At 40.5% G+C, this 17756-nt stretch overlaps 3 protein-coding genes across 3 annotated transcripts; 1 reads left to right on the top strand and 2 right to left on the bottom strand.

Moving 5' to 3' along the window:
- Window positions 1-22: 22 nt before the first annotated feature.
- morn3 (MORN repeat containing 3) lies at window positions 23-2049 on the bottom strand. The gene is made up of 6 exons (XM_085792417.1): window positions 1942-2049; window positions 1106-1272; window positions 839-996; window positions 598-757; window positions 327-511; window positions 23-155 (listed from the first exon to the last, which is right to left on the bottom strand). The coding sequence occupies exons 2-6, from the start codon at window positions 1242-1244 to the stop codon at window positions 90-92; spliced, it is 708 nt and encodes a 235-aa protein (XP_085648543.1). The 5' UTR covers window positions 1245-1272; window positions 1942-2049; the 3' UTR covers window positions 23-89.
- Window positions 2050-2384: 335 nt separating this feature from the next.
- Window positions 2385-10906, top strand: tmem120b (transmembrane protein 120B). Its single transcript, XM_085793503.1, has 12 exons — window positions 2385-2479; window positions 4433-4551; window positions 5768-5884; window positions 5979-6038; window positions 6123-6218; window positions 6362-6451; window positions 6582-6647; window positions 6732-6793; window positions 8058-8150; window positions 8428-8492; window positions 8746-8814; window positions 9204-10906. Exons 1-12 carry the CDS (start codon window positions 2417-2419, stop codon window positions 9318-9320), a joined length of 1017 nt encoding a protein of 338 aa, XP_085649629.1. The 5' UTR covers window positions 2385-2416; the 3' UTR covers window positions 9321-10906.
- Window positions 10907-10991: 85 nt separating this feature from the next.
- Window positions 10992-14948, bottom strand: rhof (ras homolog family member F). The gene is made up of 5 exons (XM_085793506.1): window positions 14469-14948; window positions 14121-14208; window positions 12953-13062; window positions 12494-12628; window positions 10992-12101 (listed from the first exon to the last, which is right to left on the bottom strand). The coding sequence occupies exons 1-5, from the start codon at window positions 14601-14603 to the stop codon at window positions 11937-11939; spliced, it is 633 nt and encodes a 210-aa protein (XP_085649632.1). The 5' UTR covers window positions 14604-14948; the 3' UTR covers window positions 10992-11936.
- Between the last annotated feature and the right edge of the window lie 2808 nt (window positions 14949-17756).

Here is a 17756-nt window from a genome sequence, read left to right as displayed (position 1 = left end):
AAAACACAGGATGTGCCATGCCATTTTTATTTTTTGTCTGTGTGTATGATGGGGTGGAAACTTGCTGTTGCTCCTCTTGTTGTTGCTCATCAATACTGATCCATATAGGCTGACTGGGCCTCCTCTAACACCAACTGCATATTCACCAGGTGTATCTTGAAAGATGAGATAAGGTCATGTTTTAATCCACAATACAGCATGAGCTGTCCATGATTATTGCTTTTGTGCCAGGTAAGTTTTGAGAGAGCAGTGAGAGAGGTATAAGGAAAGTATAGTCGTTAAACTGAATATGTGGTTGTAATAATAGCCACAGCCATGAGACGTACCTGTGGAATGGGATACTTCGTTGGGGTTGGGGCTTCATCCCTCCCAAAATCAGACAGGGTCCCACATTTTGCTACTCCATTCACCCAAAAGCCTTCATAGAGCTGGCCTTTGTCAGAGTGGTAGTACTTTCCATCCCCGCTCTTCTTGCCATCTTGCCATCCGCCTTCATACCAGTTTCCATTTGCTTGGACAAAGTTGGAAAAGTTTTAAAATTGACCATCTTTGTCAACAAATCATAGTCATATCTTTGGTTTGAAAATGTTTGCTTACCAAATCGGATGATGCCCTGTCCATGATTTTTATCCTTCATCCACTCGCCCTCGTAGATATCACCATTCTCGTAGTACATTCTTCCCCAGCCACTCCGCTGGTCCTCAGCCCACTCCCCTTCATACACTGCTGAATTATTATAGAAGTACGTCCCGTAACCCTGAAGGGAAAGAAAGTGAAGCAAAACTTATCACAGAGTGTAATTATGTTTGGTTATCATGAATGGCAGTTTATCACTTACGTGCTTCTTTCCATTCTTCCATCTCCCGCAGTACTTCCTTTCATACTGCTTTGTACCAGGGAGGAGTACACTGTAGGTACCATACCCATCGCATTTTCCATACTTCCACTCTCCATTATAAATGGCACCACGTGTCTTCCAAACCTGTATCCCCTTTCCTGGAAGATATTAAAAAGCACAAACGTTTTAGCTATACTGTAAACAAACATTATAATGATTCACAACCAAGTGTTCACAAATGTCACAAATCCCAACACAGTGTCTAACCATGCTTCTTGTTGTCCTTCCACTCTCCAGTGTATTCATTTCCTCTGACTGAGAAGACTGTGTGCCTCATTCCACATTTCTGGGACTTAATATCCAGCAGGATTGAGATCTTCTTGCTTCCCTTTTTAACATATGGCATGGCTGGAGGTAGCTTGATGGAAACCTGCCTAAAGCATAAAAATAAAACATGTTAGACCCATGATTCTTTACAGTTCAACCTATTGCCCCCAAACTGACAATACTAAACGTAAGACAATGGCAGCTAACAGTATGCATAATGTGTACATACTGTAAAAAAAAATTGAATAGAATAGAACTTTAGAATAGAATACTTCCTGCACTAATCTGCAATGCATTAATGATTGTGTCACAGCAGCTCCAATAGAATAGAATAAAAAATACAGGAAGGATAATTAATTAATTATTAAAGAGTTGTACACCTGCACTTTGTACACTACATTGCACAATTGTTCATCCTGCACTAACTGAATTGTATGTTTTTATGTCTCCTTATAGTTTTATACAGATTTATACAGATCAAAATCTGTTAGTGCAGGTGTACAACTCTTTAATATTATTAGGCTATTCTGTATTAAAGAGTCTGATAATAATGGGAAATGATAACATTTTGCTAAAAGTATATCAACAGTCGTCCTTTTCTCAGTATGTTACTACTACATTATGTGTTAGCCTATTGATTTTACAAAAACAATTGCTGATGAGACAAACAAAACGACAAATGCACATGCGGGAGTCAAAGAAACACTGTAACTTAACACCTTGCAAATTACTAGGATGTGAAAATTAGTGACTAAATCAGAGCAAATGACTCGTACCTGAGCGATATTTCCAAGCGGATGACTTAATTAAACTCAATCCGCGAGTAAACTCAACTCAACGCAAGCAGCTACTGAATCAATCCAAGGAACGCGCTGGGGTCATGTCATGTTTGTGTGTACACTCTTGTAACTTAGCAACAGAATGGTGCATACTGTGCGTGTATTATAGTTTTTGTTTTTTTAATATAAAGTTGATTTTAAAATGATTTACTATATTTGAAAGCATCAGCCACCATTTGTAACAATCATTTTATGTACATTGATTTATGTTCTTTTAATTATATTCACTTGCGTCTCCAGGATACGCTCAGCTCATCGGTTGTCCTGGCAGCGGTTTACGATGTGCGCATGCTCAGTGCAGTCCAAACTAAAAGAGGGTCTGCGTGAAGCCGTGAACAGCCAGTCAGTAGTCAGAGTGAGGAGGGAGTCAGGCAGCTGCCGTCCTCTTCGCCTCATCCGCGACTGCACCACAATGTCCAAACCGAAGTTCCAGACGGAGTGGGAGGAAATCGATGAGGAGTACCAACAGTTACAGGTGACATTAAACAAAAACAACAACAACACAAATGTCTAAATCTACCGTCGCTTGTGGTTGGATTTGTTGGATGTAGTGTGTCGTGGATGGCACTGACAGCACTGACTGTGTAGTGGCTACGTTACGTTAGTTTGGCTGCCTCTTTCCTGTTCGCCATTCATTCTCAGATCAACCTTAATTCCAGCATCGAGCTAGAAAGAAGAAAAAAACTGCGGTATTTGTAGCAACATCTGTGAGACGGGTTATGTTTCAGAGAGAGGGGGTTTGTTTATTTTTTTTGACTAAACTGTAACGTCCCTGAGTTTTAGCCGCTAACGTTAGCAGCAGGTTGGCTGCTGCTGCTAGTGATGCGGCTAATAAGCAGCTACAGTAACTTAGCTTAGCTGTACAGTGTAGTTCAGCCCGACTGAATACATGTTTCAAACGACTAGAGCAAGAGTTAGGTACAAGTCGTAGATTACTTTTGGTTGTTGCTGTTGGTTTATGTGAGTAAATTATGTCTTGGTCACTGAATGCCCCCCCATCCCGTGCATCAATACCACGGCTAGCTCACCTTAGCTAGCTGGCTAACTTGAAACAACAATACAAGTAGTAGGTGATGGGGGCAGTATTGACAAGATAACCAGGTACTTTGAGGTGCAAAACAGGCGCCGTGTGGTGTCACCCCTCTCTCCCCATGGTGGCACCAGACAGCTGAGACGTGGGTCTGTGTCTGTGATGCCATCACAATGTAAAATGTGGAGCTGCTCCTCAGGGAGGTGATGAAGGTGACTGTCACTTGTTCAGGGATATTTCTTTATTATTATTATTAAATGAAGCTCACACGTTTTGATGAGTAACTGATGCCAGATATTTCACCTGCATGGACACAGCTTTCCATTCATAAGTAGTGTTATCCGTCCAGATTTAATATCTTTTACATCTCTGGCTTTACAGGGTAGTTCTGCTAACTCTAGTGCCTGTGGGGTTTTAAAGAGACCTGCCCATGTGCACATTGTTGATAGACTTTTTCTAAACCCTTAGAATCATACATCTATTTTAAAATGGTTGTATGCATGTTAACAGTATCATGAGTAACTAGACTGTGCAGGGACATGCATATTGTAAATAGAAAAGCAGCATAAAGCATGGATCGCACAATGTCACAGCAGAAAGGATAGTGGTTCATGTAAAGAGTTCATACCTTCCATTAAACATTTCCCAGAGTTTAGTATAATGCATGCATGAGCCAGTATATTTTGTCTTTATGTGCACAAAACAGGTTTGTTCAGGCCACTTCTCCCATTTTAATGTTGAAATGCAATCTTAATTGTGGGAGTTTTAAACAAAGGTTGACACTTTAACCTCATACAGATCAGATATGAGACTGAGTGTAGGAAGTAGACTGATGTCAAGGGTTCATGTGGTTGTGCAAATCAGTCTTGGGAAGGGGGAATAGGCATGACTTCTTAACCTCAAGCCACAGGACTATGTCTGCTGATAATGATGTGCGTCCTCTCCTCCACACACTCATTGCCAAAGGGGAAGAGGCTTGAGTCTGGTGCTGGTCAGCTCCGATGCATGAAACCCGAGATAGCCTATATCCTGTATTTGACCACATAGGAGTATTTAGAAGGAAGGGTGTCAAACGAGATTTCACAGCACGAAGCGTTTTCATCTCCACTTCGTAGAGACTCTATTCAGTTTTGTCCACTGAAAATGTTTAAAGCTTGGCAACAACATGTATTTTCACTGTCTAAAATAATTGTTTCAGCAGAGCGTGACAACAACTCAATGTATCTTCTGCGTAGACTGTAATCACCCATCAGTAGCAACTTGTCATTTTGTTTCGATTCACTTGTGACCGCAGTTCTCTTGCAGAAATGTACATTTAAATGAGCTGTTGTCCATTTCACTGAGTCAGCAGGCTTACAAATCTTCGTTATTGACTTTGTGTATTTGTTTGATCCCTAGGAAACTCACAAAATATACAGACAAAAACTTGAGGAGCTCACCAATCTTCAGACAACATGCAGCAGCTCCATCAGTAAGCAGAGGAAATGCCTGAAAGACCTACGGTACAGCTTGGGAAAGTAAGTATCCTGTTCAGCACAGAATCCAGATTTCTGTTCTTATATTTTAGTAAATGATTTGCTTAAGTTACCATATAGTGAGTGCACAGTCTAGCTAATCAAACAATTGAGTCCGATGTAGAAACTGCATCCTATTTCCTTTACGGCATTCCCACATGCTCATTGTTTACAGTGTCCCTTCTAAGTCATGTGGAAAGGGAGGAAGAAAAATTGATAATGTTTTGTCGGTACTCAAGGAAATGATTGTGCAGCCAAGTCAGCAAGGAAGCTGTTTATGATAACTTCACTCATCACCCCGTATGGAAAAGACAAGTAGTAAAGGCAGGGTTAATAGATTTCTTCAATTGAATTGAACAGTGTGTGTCTGTGCTCCCCATGAAAAAATGTTTTTGTTTGTGGACGTCTTTGTCAAGTTACAGACTTTGCAAAAACAGCTACCGTTTCATCAGCAGTAACTGAATTGTCATCTTTCATTTTGACACATGTAATATAAACAGAGAAAGATACTGTATTTTATATCGATTTAAAGGGATCGTTCACCCAAAATTCAAATGTCACTCATTATCTACTCACCCTCATATCGACTAAGGGCTGGGAGAAGTTTCAGAGTCATCCGTGCCTTCTCGGAGTTACTGGGGGGTCCACGCAGCAGTATTTGTCCATATAATGGTTGTGAATGGTGCTCACTTTTCTTCGTCCAAAAAGACACGCCAAAAAACATCCAAATACCTCCATGCTGCTCATCTGTAATGTCCCTCTTGTATTGAAGCCCCGACATGAGAAGTTGTTCCGCCGGTCAGTGCAAATGACACAGGCAGAGCAGTGAACTGAGACACTGGGAGCTTCTGCTACAAACAAGCTTAAAATATAGACTTATTTAATTTTTTTCGGAACAATTTCTCATGTCGGGGCTTCAATACAAGAGGGACATTACAGATGAGCAGCATGGAGGTATTTGGATGTTTTTTGGTGTGTCTTTTTGGATGAAGAAAAGTGAGCACCATTCACAACCATTATGGACAAATACTGCTGCACGGACCCCCCCGTAACTCTGAGAAGGAGCGGAGGACTCTGAAAATTCTCCCAGCCCTTAGTCGACATGAGGGTGAGTAGATAATGAGTGAAATTTGAATTTTGGGTGAACTATCCCTTTTAAGGAGTTCTTCCTCCTCTCGGTCGCTTTTCCTCTCATCATTATTTCATCTGTTGATTACAGGTGCGCAAAGGGGTGTGATGAGAAAGACCTGAATCTCATAACGGACATCAAATCACAAATCAAAGATAAAGAAAATGTCTTCTTTGACATGGAAGCGTATTTGCCAAAGAGGAACGGGTCGGTGCTTTTTCATGCCACAAGTTCATCATAGACCATCAGTTTTATTTCTCAGATGTATTAATGCGGATGTTTTCTTTTGTTTTATTTCCAGTCTGTACTTAAATTTGGTCCTGGGCAATGTGAACGTAACGCTTCTCAGCAACCAGGCAAAGTATGTCAAGAGCTCTGACAAGACACTCTGGATCTGCTTGTGATCGTTGGTTTATTTTCTTCACCTCTTCTTTTTTCCTCATAGATTTGCCTACAAAGACGAGTATGAGAAGTTCAAGCTTTATATGACAATAATCCTGATGTTTGGAGCCATAACCTGCCTCTTCTTTCTCAACTGTCGGTGAGTTTTATGTTTTCCCCTCAAGCGTTGTTGCTGATGTTGATTTGCCTCTCTCAGGAAATGTGCTATATAAATAAAGTGTCTGCTTCTTCTTATACTTATTAAAGAGTGGCTAACAATTTTATTTTCTCTATTTGTTTTAGTGTCACTGATGAAATCTTCAACTTTTTGCTAGTGTGGTACTACTGCACATTGACCATAAGGGAAAGCATCCTCATGAGCAACGGCTCCAGGTGTGTTGTGATGTTAATTCAGACTCAGCTTCTTCTACATCTCTGTAATTCAAGATAGGAGTTTTGATTTTCTCTGAAGTGCTTGTCTGTTCTTCGTCTACTCATACACTCCATTTGTTCTGCTCCCCAGGATCAAAGGTTGGTGGGTGTCTCATCATTATGTATCCACCTTTCTGTCAGGTGTGATGCTTACCTGGTGAGTTTTGGTGACAACCAAAGCAAGAACGGCTGCTTGGTTAGTCTAAATCTAATCCTTGTTTAACCTCGTCTCTTCTCACAGGCCAGAGGGCCCCATGTATCAGATGTTCAGGAGCCAGTTTCTTGCTTTCTCCATCTATCAGAGTAAGTCGTTGATATCTTTTTACAAAACCTATGTACCGGTAAATGTAAAATTCTGTTTGCGGTGCTCTGAGGGTACAAAGGGTAACACTGAAATTGATTGAGACTAGGATTTTTGTTTGATGTCTAGACAGTGTTGACTCACATCAAATCCCCATAAGTAGTTTTTTTTTCTGTTGAAATAATGTATTACATTCAGCACTATGCTGGGCCTGGTTACAGTGGTGGCAGGAGGTTAAAATGAAGCATGTTGTCACTCTTTTGTTATGAGCACCCTGTAGCAAACACAGGATTTCACAGGCTTTCTGTTGTTGTTGTTGTTGTTGTTGCTCTGCCAAGTTCACAAACGGTGAAGCATGCCAAATATTATTTCTCACTGTCCAAGGTGATGCACACTCCAGATGCTTTGTTTTGTCTGGCTAACAGACCAAAACCAGACAGATTCATCTTACCACAAGAAAGAAAAAGAAAGCAGCAAATTCTCACCTGTTAATTTTCAGTCCATCAACTCTTTGACTGATTGTTTCAGTTTTAGGATGATATTTATTTTATTTTTTTGGGTTTAGCTGCTTATCTCAGCATTTCCTCTTAAATATTCCCATGTTGGGTGTTGTCACCTTATGAAACTAATGATTGTGCACTGAGGCCGGAGTAGGTCAAGGATCACCTGCAACGCATTTGTCACGCGATAGTGAAATGTCCATGACATTTGTCTAGAGTGTATTTAGTCTGGTGCAACAATGATGACAGTAACTAAATTTGGAGGCAGCGAGACACAAGGATCTTGATGTCTGGAGATGACGTTTACACATTGAGTTGAGATGAGTTTATACATTTTAGTGCAAAAATGTTCCTGTGTGGATGGAAAATGTCTTGTCACCCGAATAGAGAAGTGAAGTCTGTCACATACTGGTGGTTACAGTCATCTTCTAGTTTATCACATGTGAGAACTAACGTCTCTGGTCACAGCTTTCTACGAAAAGTCAAAATAGTAGTCATAGTTTAAAAAAGAAAGAAAAGCTGTCAAGTTCAGCCTAAAATGAGACTGTGTGACTATAGTCCTGTTGTGTTTCTGAGGACAGAACGACCCCATTTCAATGTGTAACGCTTCACATCACAGGCCTCTATTTATTTTAGTTTTATGGGGGGAAGGTAACTGGTGTTAATCTGGTGATTGAGGCATGAATCAGGTCATCTGAACCTCATTGATCGGTTCGTGTCGGCCCTGCAGTAATCTGTAAATTGTGTTCATCCATTTGCTCCGCAGGCTTTGTTCAGTTCCTCCAGTACTACTACCAGAGCGGCTGCTTATACCGGCTGCGAGCTCTGGGAGAGAGGAATCAGTTGGACCTCACAGTGGGTGAGTTGTAAGCTATTCTGGGTGCTAGTCATTTCATTGGTTTGAACTCTTGAGCCATCTGCAACGTCGTGTCTGGGGAGGAGGGGGGGGAAAAAAAAATAGGGCAAAGGTGAGATGGAGACAGTTGTTAACATCAGTGCTGGCACGCAGATATCGGAGTAATTTGAGTAAGGTCTCGGTGGACGGTCTTTAATGTCAGAGAAGGCCGATCGTTTGTGGAGTGCTCTGTGTCGTGTTGTCCTGAGGTCACTGTTCCAGCTCTTCTGTTTCTCTGCAGAGGGATTTCAGTCCTGGATGTGGAGAGGCCTCACTTTTCTTTTGCCATTCCTCTTTTTTGGCCATGTAAGTCGAAGCAAAAGTTTTCTCTAGAACGAGGACATTGCACATGATCATAGAAGCTCACCGAGCAGTGCCACGACACATTCTTCATTTGTAATTTAAAGTGTATCAGATGCACTTAAATCTCAGTTAGTCCAACGAATATGCTTTTTTTGATAGCGATTGTACCTAATGAGAAGAAGGATGTGTGAAAGTTAGCTTGTGAGATGAGTTTGCGACAACTTCATGAAAGATAATGCCTCCTGTTCCTCCCCAGTTTTGGCAGCTGTACAACTCAGTGACCCTGTTTCGCTTGGCAGGACATGAGGACTGTAAGGAGTGGCAGGTAAGGATTGCATTTGCAGATCCATCGTTTAAATGTCAAAGGACGTGTCGAGGCAGAGTTTTAAAAAAACCACTTAGTTTGACAGGCTTCCTCTATAGAATAATCCATGCATTTTGCCTGCCAACCGAGTTCACAGTTTCACAATCGACGCTCTAATGAGAGTTTAAATGATTCGCTGGCTGGTTACGTTTAAAGGTTTTGTCCAGAAGTGTGCATGGATGATTAATATGACACAAATAAACTAAAATGAAAAACTAAAGTGATGTAGTGTTTTTAAGAATTTTACCTCCACCTGCCTCGGCATGTCCTCAACTACAGGTCACAGTTATAAAATAACTTGTCACAGCTCGTCTTGAAATAAAACACTTGTTTGCTCATTTTCTTCCCAGGTATTTATGCTGGCACTGACGTTTCTCGTCCTGTTCCTGGGAAATTTCCTCACCACGGTAAAAGTTGTCCACCAAAAAATTCAAAAAAACCAGGAAAAGGTGCAAAAAAGTGACTGAGACATAAACTCGCGGAGAGACACCTCAGATTCATCCAACGGCCAGTAATTCCGAAGCAACACGCACAATCGCTTGTTAGACTGACCACAGCACGGTCGGGCCAGGAGACAGCAAAGATGAAACCACTGTTTTCTCTCAGGCTCTGATTCCAGCAGCGGCGTCCAGCCAGAGCACCTGGCCAACAGGCTTTTTGCTTTCTAATGACTCGTCGTTGTCGTTGATGTTGCTGCTCAAGTCGGTCCCAACACACACACAGTGTTGTTCACCTCATAGATGAACAGTTTGTCGCTTTACATTGTACATTAAAAACAAAAAAAGAGAAAGGAAAAAAAGTGAGTGGGAAGGATGCGTTAAATTTTGTTGTTTGTGTCAGTGCATGAATCCGTCTGAGAGCCTTTGTTCAAATCATATGCAACTAAAAGAGGGCAGGTAGCATCGGTGAAAAGAGCAGAATATAGTTTGCCTTTTGAAGACCCAACGTCTGTCATGTACGTACTTCATACTTCTGTGAAGTAGGAACAGTCAAACTGTCTCTGGCTCGAACAAACTTGGACGTGTTCACCTCAGCACTGCGATGTAAGTCCTCAACTCCGTGTTGTGCTGTTTCACTGCTAACCAGTCGGTTGTTTTACTAGACTTTTGTTCTCATAAATATCAAACGTAGGTCTTTCAACTTAAAACAAACCAAACAAACATGAAGCTGATATTGGACTGCCCAGATATACTTTAAGTTTCATGGGGGGGCAAAAACATCCTCCAGGTTGTTGTTTTCAGTCAGTGGCTGCTCTGTTCTTTTGTTTGTTTTTCTTTTTTCCTAAAAAGATTCAGGATAATAAGGGAACTCAACACTATTATTCCCTTCAGGCAGACGTAAATGTTTATGTTTGGTTATCTGGCTAAGTCACTTTAACACATACAAACTGTCTCGATAAAAACACCTCAACTGAGCTCCTTCCTAGCACTGTCAGCTTTTTTTTTAAATCATTAACATAATGCTAACAAACTGTAGTAAATGTGTAGGTTTATCCTGTTTTACTAACGATCTACATTGATACTGGTATAGAGAGAGCTTTAAGCTCGGTGAACAATTTTATCGCAAATGTTAAAATTCAGCTTAAACACTTGAAGTCCAGCCACAGTGTTTGATTTTGTCATGACTGCCCACCAGGTCCCACCTTGTTCTGCAATGTTGCAGAAATGTATTATGATCAAACCGCTGCTATCGGCACCTGTACTGTAAAACTATGATACACAATGATGATCAATGATGTGCTGGATGATAGTTGTTTTTGTTTAGTTTTTTTTTTTTTCCAATCAGCATAGTAAATTAAATATGTGTACTAGTTAAGTAATGGGCAGTTCTGGGGCTTTTGCTCTAGCTCACTGTAGTTTTGTCTGGTTCACATTTCACGCTTGTTTGAAATTATTACACAAGAGTCTTTTTGTTTTTTCAGCGTCAGGTCAGGTGGGTTCAAACGAACAGCTGTAGTGGTGTCAGGTCTCTGTTGCCTTATTCTCCCTCTGGTCTGTCACAGCAAAAAAAAAAAAAAAAAGTAAATGCCCTGCTCTACTTCTTTTTTTTTTTTTTTGAAAATCCAAAGACTTTGGCATCTTTTTTCTTTCTTTTTTTCTTCACAAAATGCAGTCACATTGGTCCTGTAGAGAATCACAGTATTTATGTTTCACTTTTTATTGAGGGAAAATTGAATCATGTTTCAGTTTCAGACCAAAATGTTACATTTGATGTGAGCGCTGCCAGAATGCACAAAACAATTCCTCGTTTTTATGATGTATCTGATGTTACATAATGTTTTCATTGTTCATTTCAAGACTGTAACTGGTGCCTGAAAACGATCAGTGACAAGAGACAGTTGGCAATTTCTCTATCTGTGTACATTGTTGTAAAAAAAAAAAATATTAATAAACACCTAATTAAAAAAAAAGAGCTCTTCATGTTTCTTGTGCAGTCAGACACAAACTGCGTCATTTTGCTTTTTTGACACTAGTGGGCGCTGTAGGTAAAGATAAGAGCCCTGTTGTAGCTGATGCAGCTTCAAAACAAATTCCAGCCCAGTTTTTTTCTTTACTGGAAATGAACTAACCTTGTTGGGTTTTTTCTTCTCAGTATTGTTAAAGCTACAGTGTCTTTACTAACTGAATTTCAACAACTGTTTACCCAGGGTGTCTCAGTCAGATCTTGAACATGCATTAAAATGTTAATAAGCTAAATTGACATTATAAAAACTATTTGTTCATATTCTCCCAATAAATATACTTTTAGATTGTATAAACAGTACAAACGTTTGTATTAGAAAAAAAGGTATTAAAAAAAATAAGTGGAAAAAAAACATGAACCAAAAGCGTTTCAAGCTCGAACACCACGAAAATCTCTGTGCTGCAACTTGCAAAATTGTCTTTCCTGTTGCATCATTTTCGTTTGACGGTAAATGTGTCTGATTCACTGGGGCTCAGACTTCAAGAGTGCCAGCCATTTCCACATCAGACAGTCTCAGATACTGAGCACACTTCACTTACTGAACATTCAACTGTGCGAGTTGTTCACCTGTGGTGCTCAACCACGTAGGAGGGTGGAGTCCTCAAGCCATTATAGTCCTTTTACAAAACCACACACTTCTTCTTCCTCTTGTGGGTCTTCTGTTTTCGTTGAAAGGCCAAAGCTTTCTTGGTGGCCTCTCGAAAAATGTCCTCCACGTTCTCCTGATACTTTGCTGAACACTCGAGGTAGAGCTCTGCATTCATCTGCTGCCGGGTCTCCTCACCCTACAACCAACACCAGGAATTAGACTGTGACATGCATATTGTTATTGCACTGGGACTCCAGTCCAGTTAAAATATGATTATGGGTTCGGGTTAAGGACGACACCCTTTAACCTTAAAGGGATAGTTCTACATTTAGGCAAATTGGCCCATTGCCATGATCCCTATAGTTTTAGCAGTAGGTTCGTTACCTTTAATTGTCGGTGCAAGCTGTTTTTAGAACGGCGGAGCAGAGGCGTGAGCTGCTCAAAGCTTGCACCGACAAGTAAAGGTAACGAACCTACTCCTAAAACTATAGGGATTATGGCAATGGGCCAATTTGCCAAAAATGTGGAACTATCCCTTTAAGTTTTCATAGCTAAGTCAATGTCTTACTCTGTTCTTCTTTGTCTTACCTGTATGTAAGTGATGGGAGCCAGGTTCAAGGCCTTCAGTTTCCTTGAACACTCTTTGTCTTTCCTGAGGTCGATCTTGCAGCCAATCAGGATGACCGGTACCTCCCGACAGAAGTGCTTCACCTCTGGGAACCACTGCATTAGAAATAAATCAATCAATGTCTCACACACCGGTCCGAGATACAACACAATATTTTATTTAACATTACAATAACATTTCTTCTGTCGGCAGCTTTCTGACACTGTGGCTACTGAGCAGAGAAAGTACCTGCATGCATAAGGTCAATGTCCATGGCCACGTGAGTTAATCATAGCTACAGGAATGCAGCCAACATCAACACACCGGGCTCCTGACAATCATTTACATTCACTTGAGCTGCAAACCTGAAACACCAGTCGAGCAGTGACATTCTTGTTTGTCTTCGCCCGGCCGTTGTTGATGTACTGCAGAATGATTACCTTTATCAGGACGTTCTCATAGCTGGTGGGGTTGGTCACATCAAAGCAGACCAGGACCAGATTGGCTTCTTGGTATGAAAGCGGTCGAAGTCTGTCATAGTCATCCTGTCCTGAGAATAAACAAAGGTGTGAAACATGGGTTAGCTGATAAAATGCACAAGTGTGAAAAGGAAACGCCAATAAAGTGCAGACAACAGACAGGACTAAGTGGTCTAAAACATCAAGATACAACATATGGTGGTTGGCGTAGATGTAGAAAACCCACATCCTGGCTTCAGCTTCCTTTTCCGTTTATGTAAGGAACTCTGCTGCAGTTATACAGAAGATAAGTTGCCAGTAGTCTATAATGGGTTTTCCTAAAAACTGTTTGAAATAAAGGTTTTGTCACACAGAAACACAGCAGGCTGTAAAATACATGTCAGCTTTAGGGTCAACTGAGAATTATTTAAGGACCACTAATACAAGATGGTGCCATTTTATGACACTCTCCTGTGCCAAAAGTAGACATTATTTCCACCGGATACATTCAGTATTTAATTAAATTTGAACTGAAATGAATTATGCTGACTTTTTTTTCCTCAAACAATACTTAGAAAGTATTGTTGAACTTGAAGGTGATCCACTGGATAATAACAAAACATAACAGTCACATATAAGGGAGTATAATATAATATATAAAGTAAAAGCTCATTCAGAAGATTTTATTGAATCTAATTGTTTTTTTTTGGATTCCTCCTTCTACAAAATGTTGTCTGCATAACAAGAATAATATGCAAAACAGCTTCCTGGTTCCTATAAGATGCTTTTGATGAAACTGACGTTAATTGTGACCTTTACCACTTCCTCTGTGTCTCTCAAAGACAGATTAATTTGATAAAGACAGAATGAAGAACCACAGTGAATTTTATTTTTTCTTTAACATAAGAATGACCACTATGAAATAATGCCCCCTATGGCGGTCACATCAACACTGACATCTGAGTCAGTACGTGTGCTCTTTGTCTGCACAATGTTTCTATTATATTCAGTCCGGTGGACACAGTGTGTGTGGTTACTGCTCGTCATGCTCACAACACTAATGTCCTCTTTTCACATTATAGAGAAAAAAAAGTTCTGCTCTGACACTGAGAACTGATTGTTGGAGGTGATTTTCAATGAGGAAACTTACCGGCCGTGTCGTACAGGTTGAGTTTTATCTCTTTTCCTCCCAGTTTTATCGTGGTGGCATATTTTTCAAACACTGATGGTGCATATTTCTGTTTTTGACACAAGAGAAATATGTCGATTTTATAATACAGCTATGTGTTGACATATTATTTCATGTGTTGTCATTTCAGCACAATTCAAGTGACATTATTAAATTAGCCAATCATTTAATACATGGATTCAGGTCACAGTAATGACAGAACTAAATAAGGTTTTACTCAATTACATAGGTGAGAAATGACTTGGGTACTAAAGGATAATACAATATCAGGAGATGAGGTACAATATGGGACACTAAACCACCTCTTACCTCTGGAAAGTCACCTTTGGCATAAACCATGAGAAGAGATGTTTTCCCGCAGCCTCCATCTCCAACAATCACAATTTTAAGTTCTTCTCCTTTCTTGGCGGTACCATTACCAGGCCCAGCACCGTTTTGTGTCATTTTGCCTCCAAACAGGTCAAACAGGTGCCAGGTAGGACGAGGCTGAAGATACTCCCTCCAGATTTAGGTTAAATACATGGTAGAAACTGATGAGTCTACATTTGGATAGGCTGAGGTGGTTTGCAGGCAGTGTCGGGAGAGAGGAACAGACAACCCTCATGTTTTACCAGGTAGCTCTATCTAGTCACCACTTCCTCTTCCTGTCTCCTCGCTGAAGCAGTTTCCAATTGACCCCCCTACGCGTCCTACTGTCGGTCCTCTCACCGAAGCAACATGTCTGTATATGAATAATACTGCGGCTGAGTTACACATGTGGAGCATCTGAGTCTGGCTGCTCCTACTTCCTCTATTGCATGTGCTCGCCGTTTTCATTCTATGGGTGTGTACTTGATGTGAAGCACTGCCTCCATGCACAAAAGAGTGCGTGTGAGAAAATGCTTGAACTGTTCAGTCCTATTTCTGAGAAAAGATCAACAAGGGCTGTTCAAACAGGCCCTAATCAGTACTGTTAGATGTCTGGATTGTTATCCGTGACGTCATGTGTGTGGCCTGTGAGATGCTCTGGTGACAGTGAATGGGCTGAATTGGTATCTCCAGTAGAGCGTCTGAATTTGTTATCACAGAAACAAACACAAGTAGAAAGCATTGAAGCAACTTTATTTGATTAATAGATGAAGGACAAATGATGACCTGTAATAAACCACATCCTTTAAATATACAACACCTGTGTGAATTTTTTTTTCCCGGTTGCCAACCCTTTACATTGTGAGGTGTGGAAGTTTGAATCTTTATGGAATATTCCTATAAATACCAGTATACAAGAAAGAAATGCGAGAATATAGATGTATTTGTGAATGATTAAATATGACATTGATTTAAATTGCTTTAGATTATGTTTCGTATCATATGTTACTTACAAGGAATGCCTTTGCCTTTTAAGAAACTATTTTGGATCCAGGGGGTAGTTACAAGGAAGATGTCAGTCACCCTCTGTTCAGTCTGTATGGCTGAAGACGGCAGTGACATCACAGGCTGGGCGTAAGGATTGACTTTTCTCTGTCGGCCTAGGGTGCAATGTACATAGATCCAGCAGCAAACTCATGAAATGGGCAAAATAAAGTGACTGAGATGGAGATAATATTAGAGGATACTGTGCGTCACCTAGCTGTACAGCGCCACATGACTACAAGATGGTTTTTTTAATCGGAGAGTAATGGAAACAAGCTATTTTAGGTTGTGACAAAATAATCTCTGAGTAACGACATCAGCTGAGATCTCCCTTCAACAACATCTTGGACTAGGAATGAAAGTTAAAAAAATTTACCAAATGGACATGCAGTTTGTTCTGATACATGTTCTTTAGACATTACATTATATTGCATGCAATAATATAAAATTTTTGATACACAATTTGGAAAGATGCTCTAATGCTAAATAGATATGTAGGTAGGTTATAGGCTGTCAGAAAAAAGCGGGTCATAATGGAGCGCATAATCAGAATACACCACAGTGATTATTTCATGATTGACATTTTCTGTCATCAAGGCAGCCCAAGCTCAAACCGATGTGGGCTACAAGGTCAGACTGAAGGGTTATATTTCAGTGGTCAGTGGTGAGAAAGGATGCAGTTTGTTAGTGCAGAAAATTTGGGCAAGCTGTCCCTTTAAGAGGATAAGCTGACACTGCCCTTCACTGTGTCTATTTTAAGAGACATCATGTAATCTTTCAAGTATTTTGCCTGAAAACATATTCATACATACCCTAACAACTAAATGAGAATTCCACCTCCGACAGCCATGTCTTCTTGCAGCATCAACCATGTTTACTGTGTATTTTAGTGTAGTGTGTAGCCAATATATCAGTGCAGGATAAAATTATCTTTTAAATACAGGCCCAATGTAATTTTCAGTGGATCCATCAAAAAATACAACAATCTGCTTCAGTTTCCACAACAACAAAACAAAAATGAGTGTACAGTCTATTTATTTAAGTCAAATCAAAAAAACACAGACAGATGATAGTATTACCAAGTAAAAGAGACTAAATCACAGACCATACTGTGGAATATTACACTACTGATAACACTAACATGCAGATAAAGATAAGATTAAGAAGTAGAGAGAAGAGGAGCTATTGTTTTAGATACAACAAATACAGTACCACCAATCTGCATTAAAACATCCTTGAATAAGCCAGTGTCTACCCATAAATAATCAAAAATCACAAAACGCAGAGGATACCTGATTGGATTCAGGAAACAATCCGTCAGAGTGAAAGGCTGGCAATACAATGAGAAACAGAGAGAAAGAGTGCACGTGGCAGTTTGCCTGCCTGCCTGGTTTGTCTGACTCCAGAGAAATAGCCACACACCACTCTCATGTGCCCCCTATGCTTTTACAATACTGCACTGTGCAGCACAAGCTATGAAAAATTGCTGCAGCCTATATTAATCTAAAAAAAAGAAAAAAGAGAGAGTGCTTGTTTGACTCACGAGGTGAAACTGGTAGTACAACATATGAATAACCCTATAAAGGATATTAATTGTCCTGTAGGTGTACAAAATATCCATACATGTAAAGCCCCATTTTCATCAGTTAATAAACAAAGAGCAATTGTCAAAAATAGTAGTTAATCGCCGTGCAGAGAGACAGCTGTCCTGCAGAAGAGAGAGGCCAATCCTCTGTGTGGAATATTCCAGTCTGTCAGCGGCGAGCAGTGTTGGATGGCGCAACCCACCGGGGAGGAGTTTTTTTTTTTTTTTTTTGAACAAAGGCCTATAAATAACCTCATTAACGGATTTGAACGCAAATCCCCTAGCTAATGTCAAATGTTCGCCTTTGGTAACATACATAAAAACCATCACAATCTTGCCCTCACTACACTCAGGGTGGTGGTCTATCGAGTCTGAGAGAGTAGAGCCGTAGTGCCTGCCTGCCTGTCTGTCTGTCTGTCTCTCTGTCTGCAGCCTTGTGACCTGCAAATGGAGGAATGCGCGCTCTTGGCAGCCGGAGCTAGGAGTGGATATCTAGAAAAACAGGCCTCTCTGACACACTGACAACGGGGGTTTCCTGTGTCCTCAAACGCACCGTGCACACACACACATACCACCACCACCACAACACTGCGCAATACACACAAAGCAGTGGCACACCT

Source organism: Trachurus japonicus, chromosome 12, assembly GCF_045865225.1.
Source record: "Trachurus japonicus isolate A0001 chromosome 12, Traja_1.0".
Classification (NCBI taxonomy): domain Eukaryota; kingdom Metazoa; phylum Chordata; class Actinopteri; order Carangiformes; family Carangidae; genus Trachurus; species Trachurus japonicus.
The sequence above is the reverse complement of the archived record's forward strand: the minus strand, read 5'-3'. Positions and strand labels throughout refer to the sequence as shown.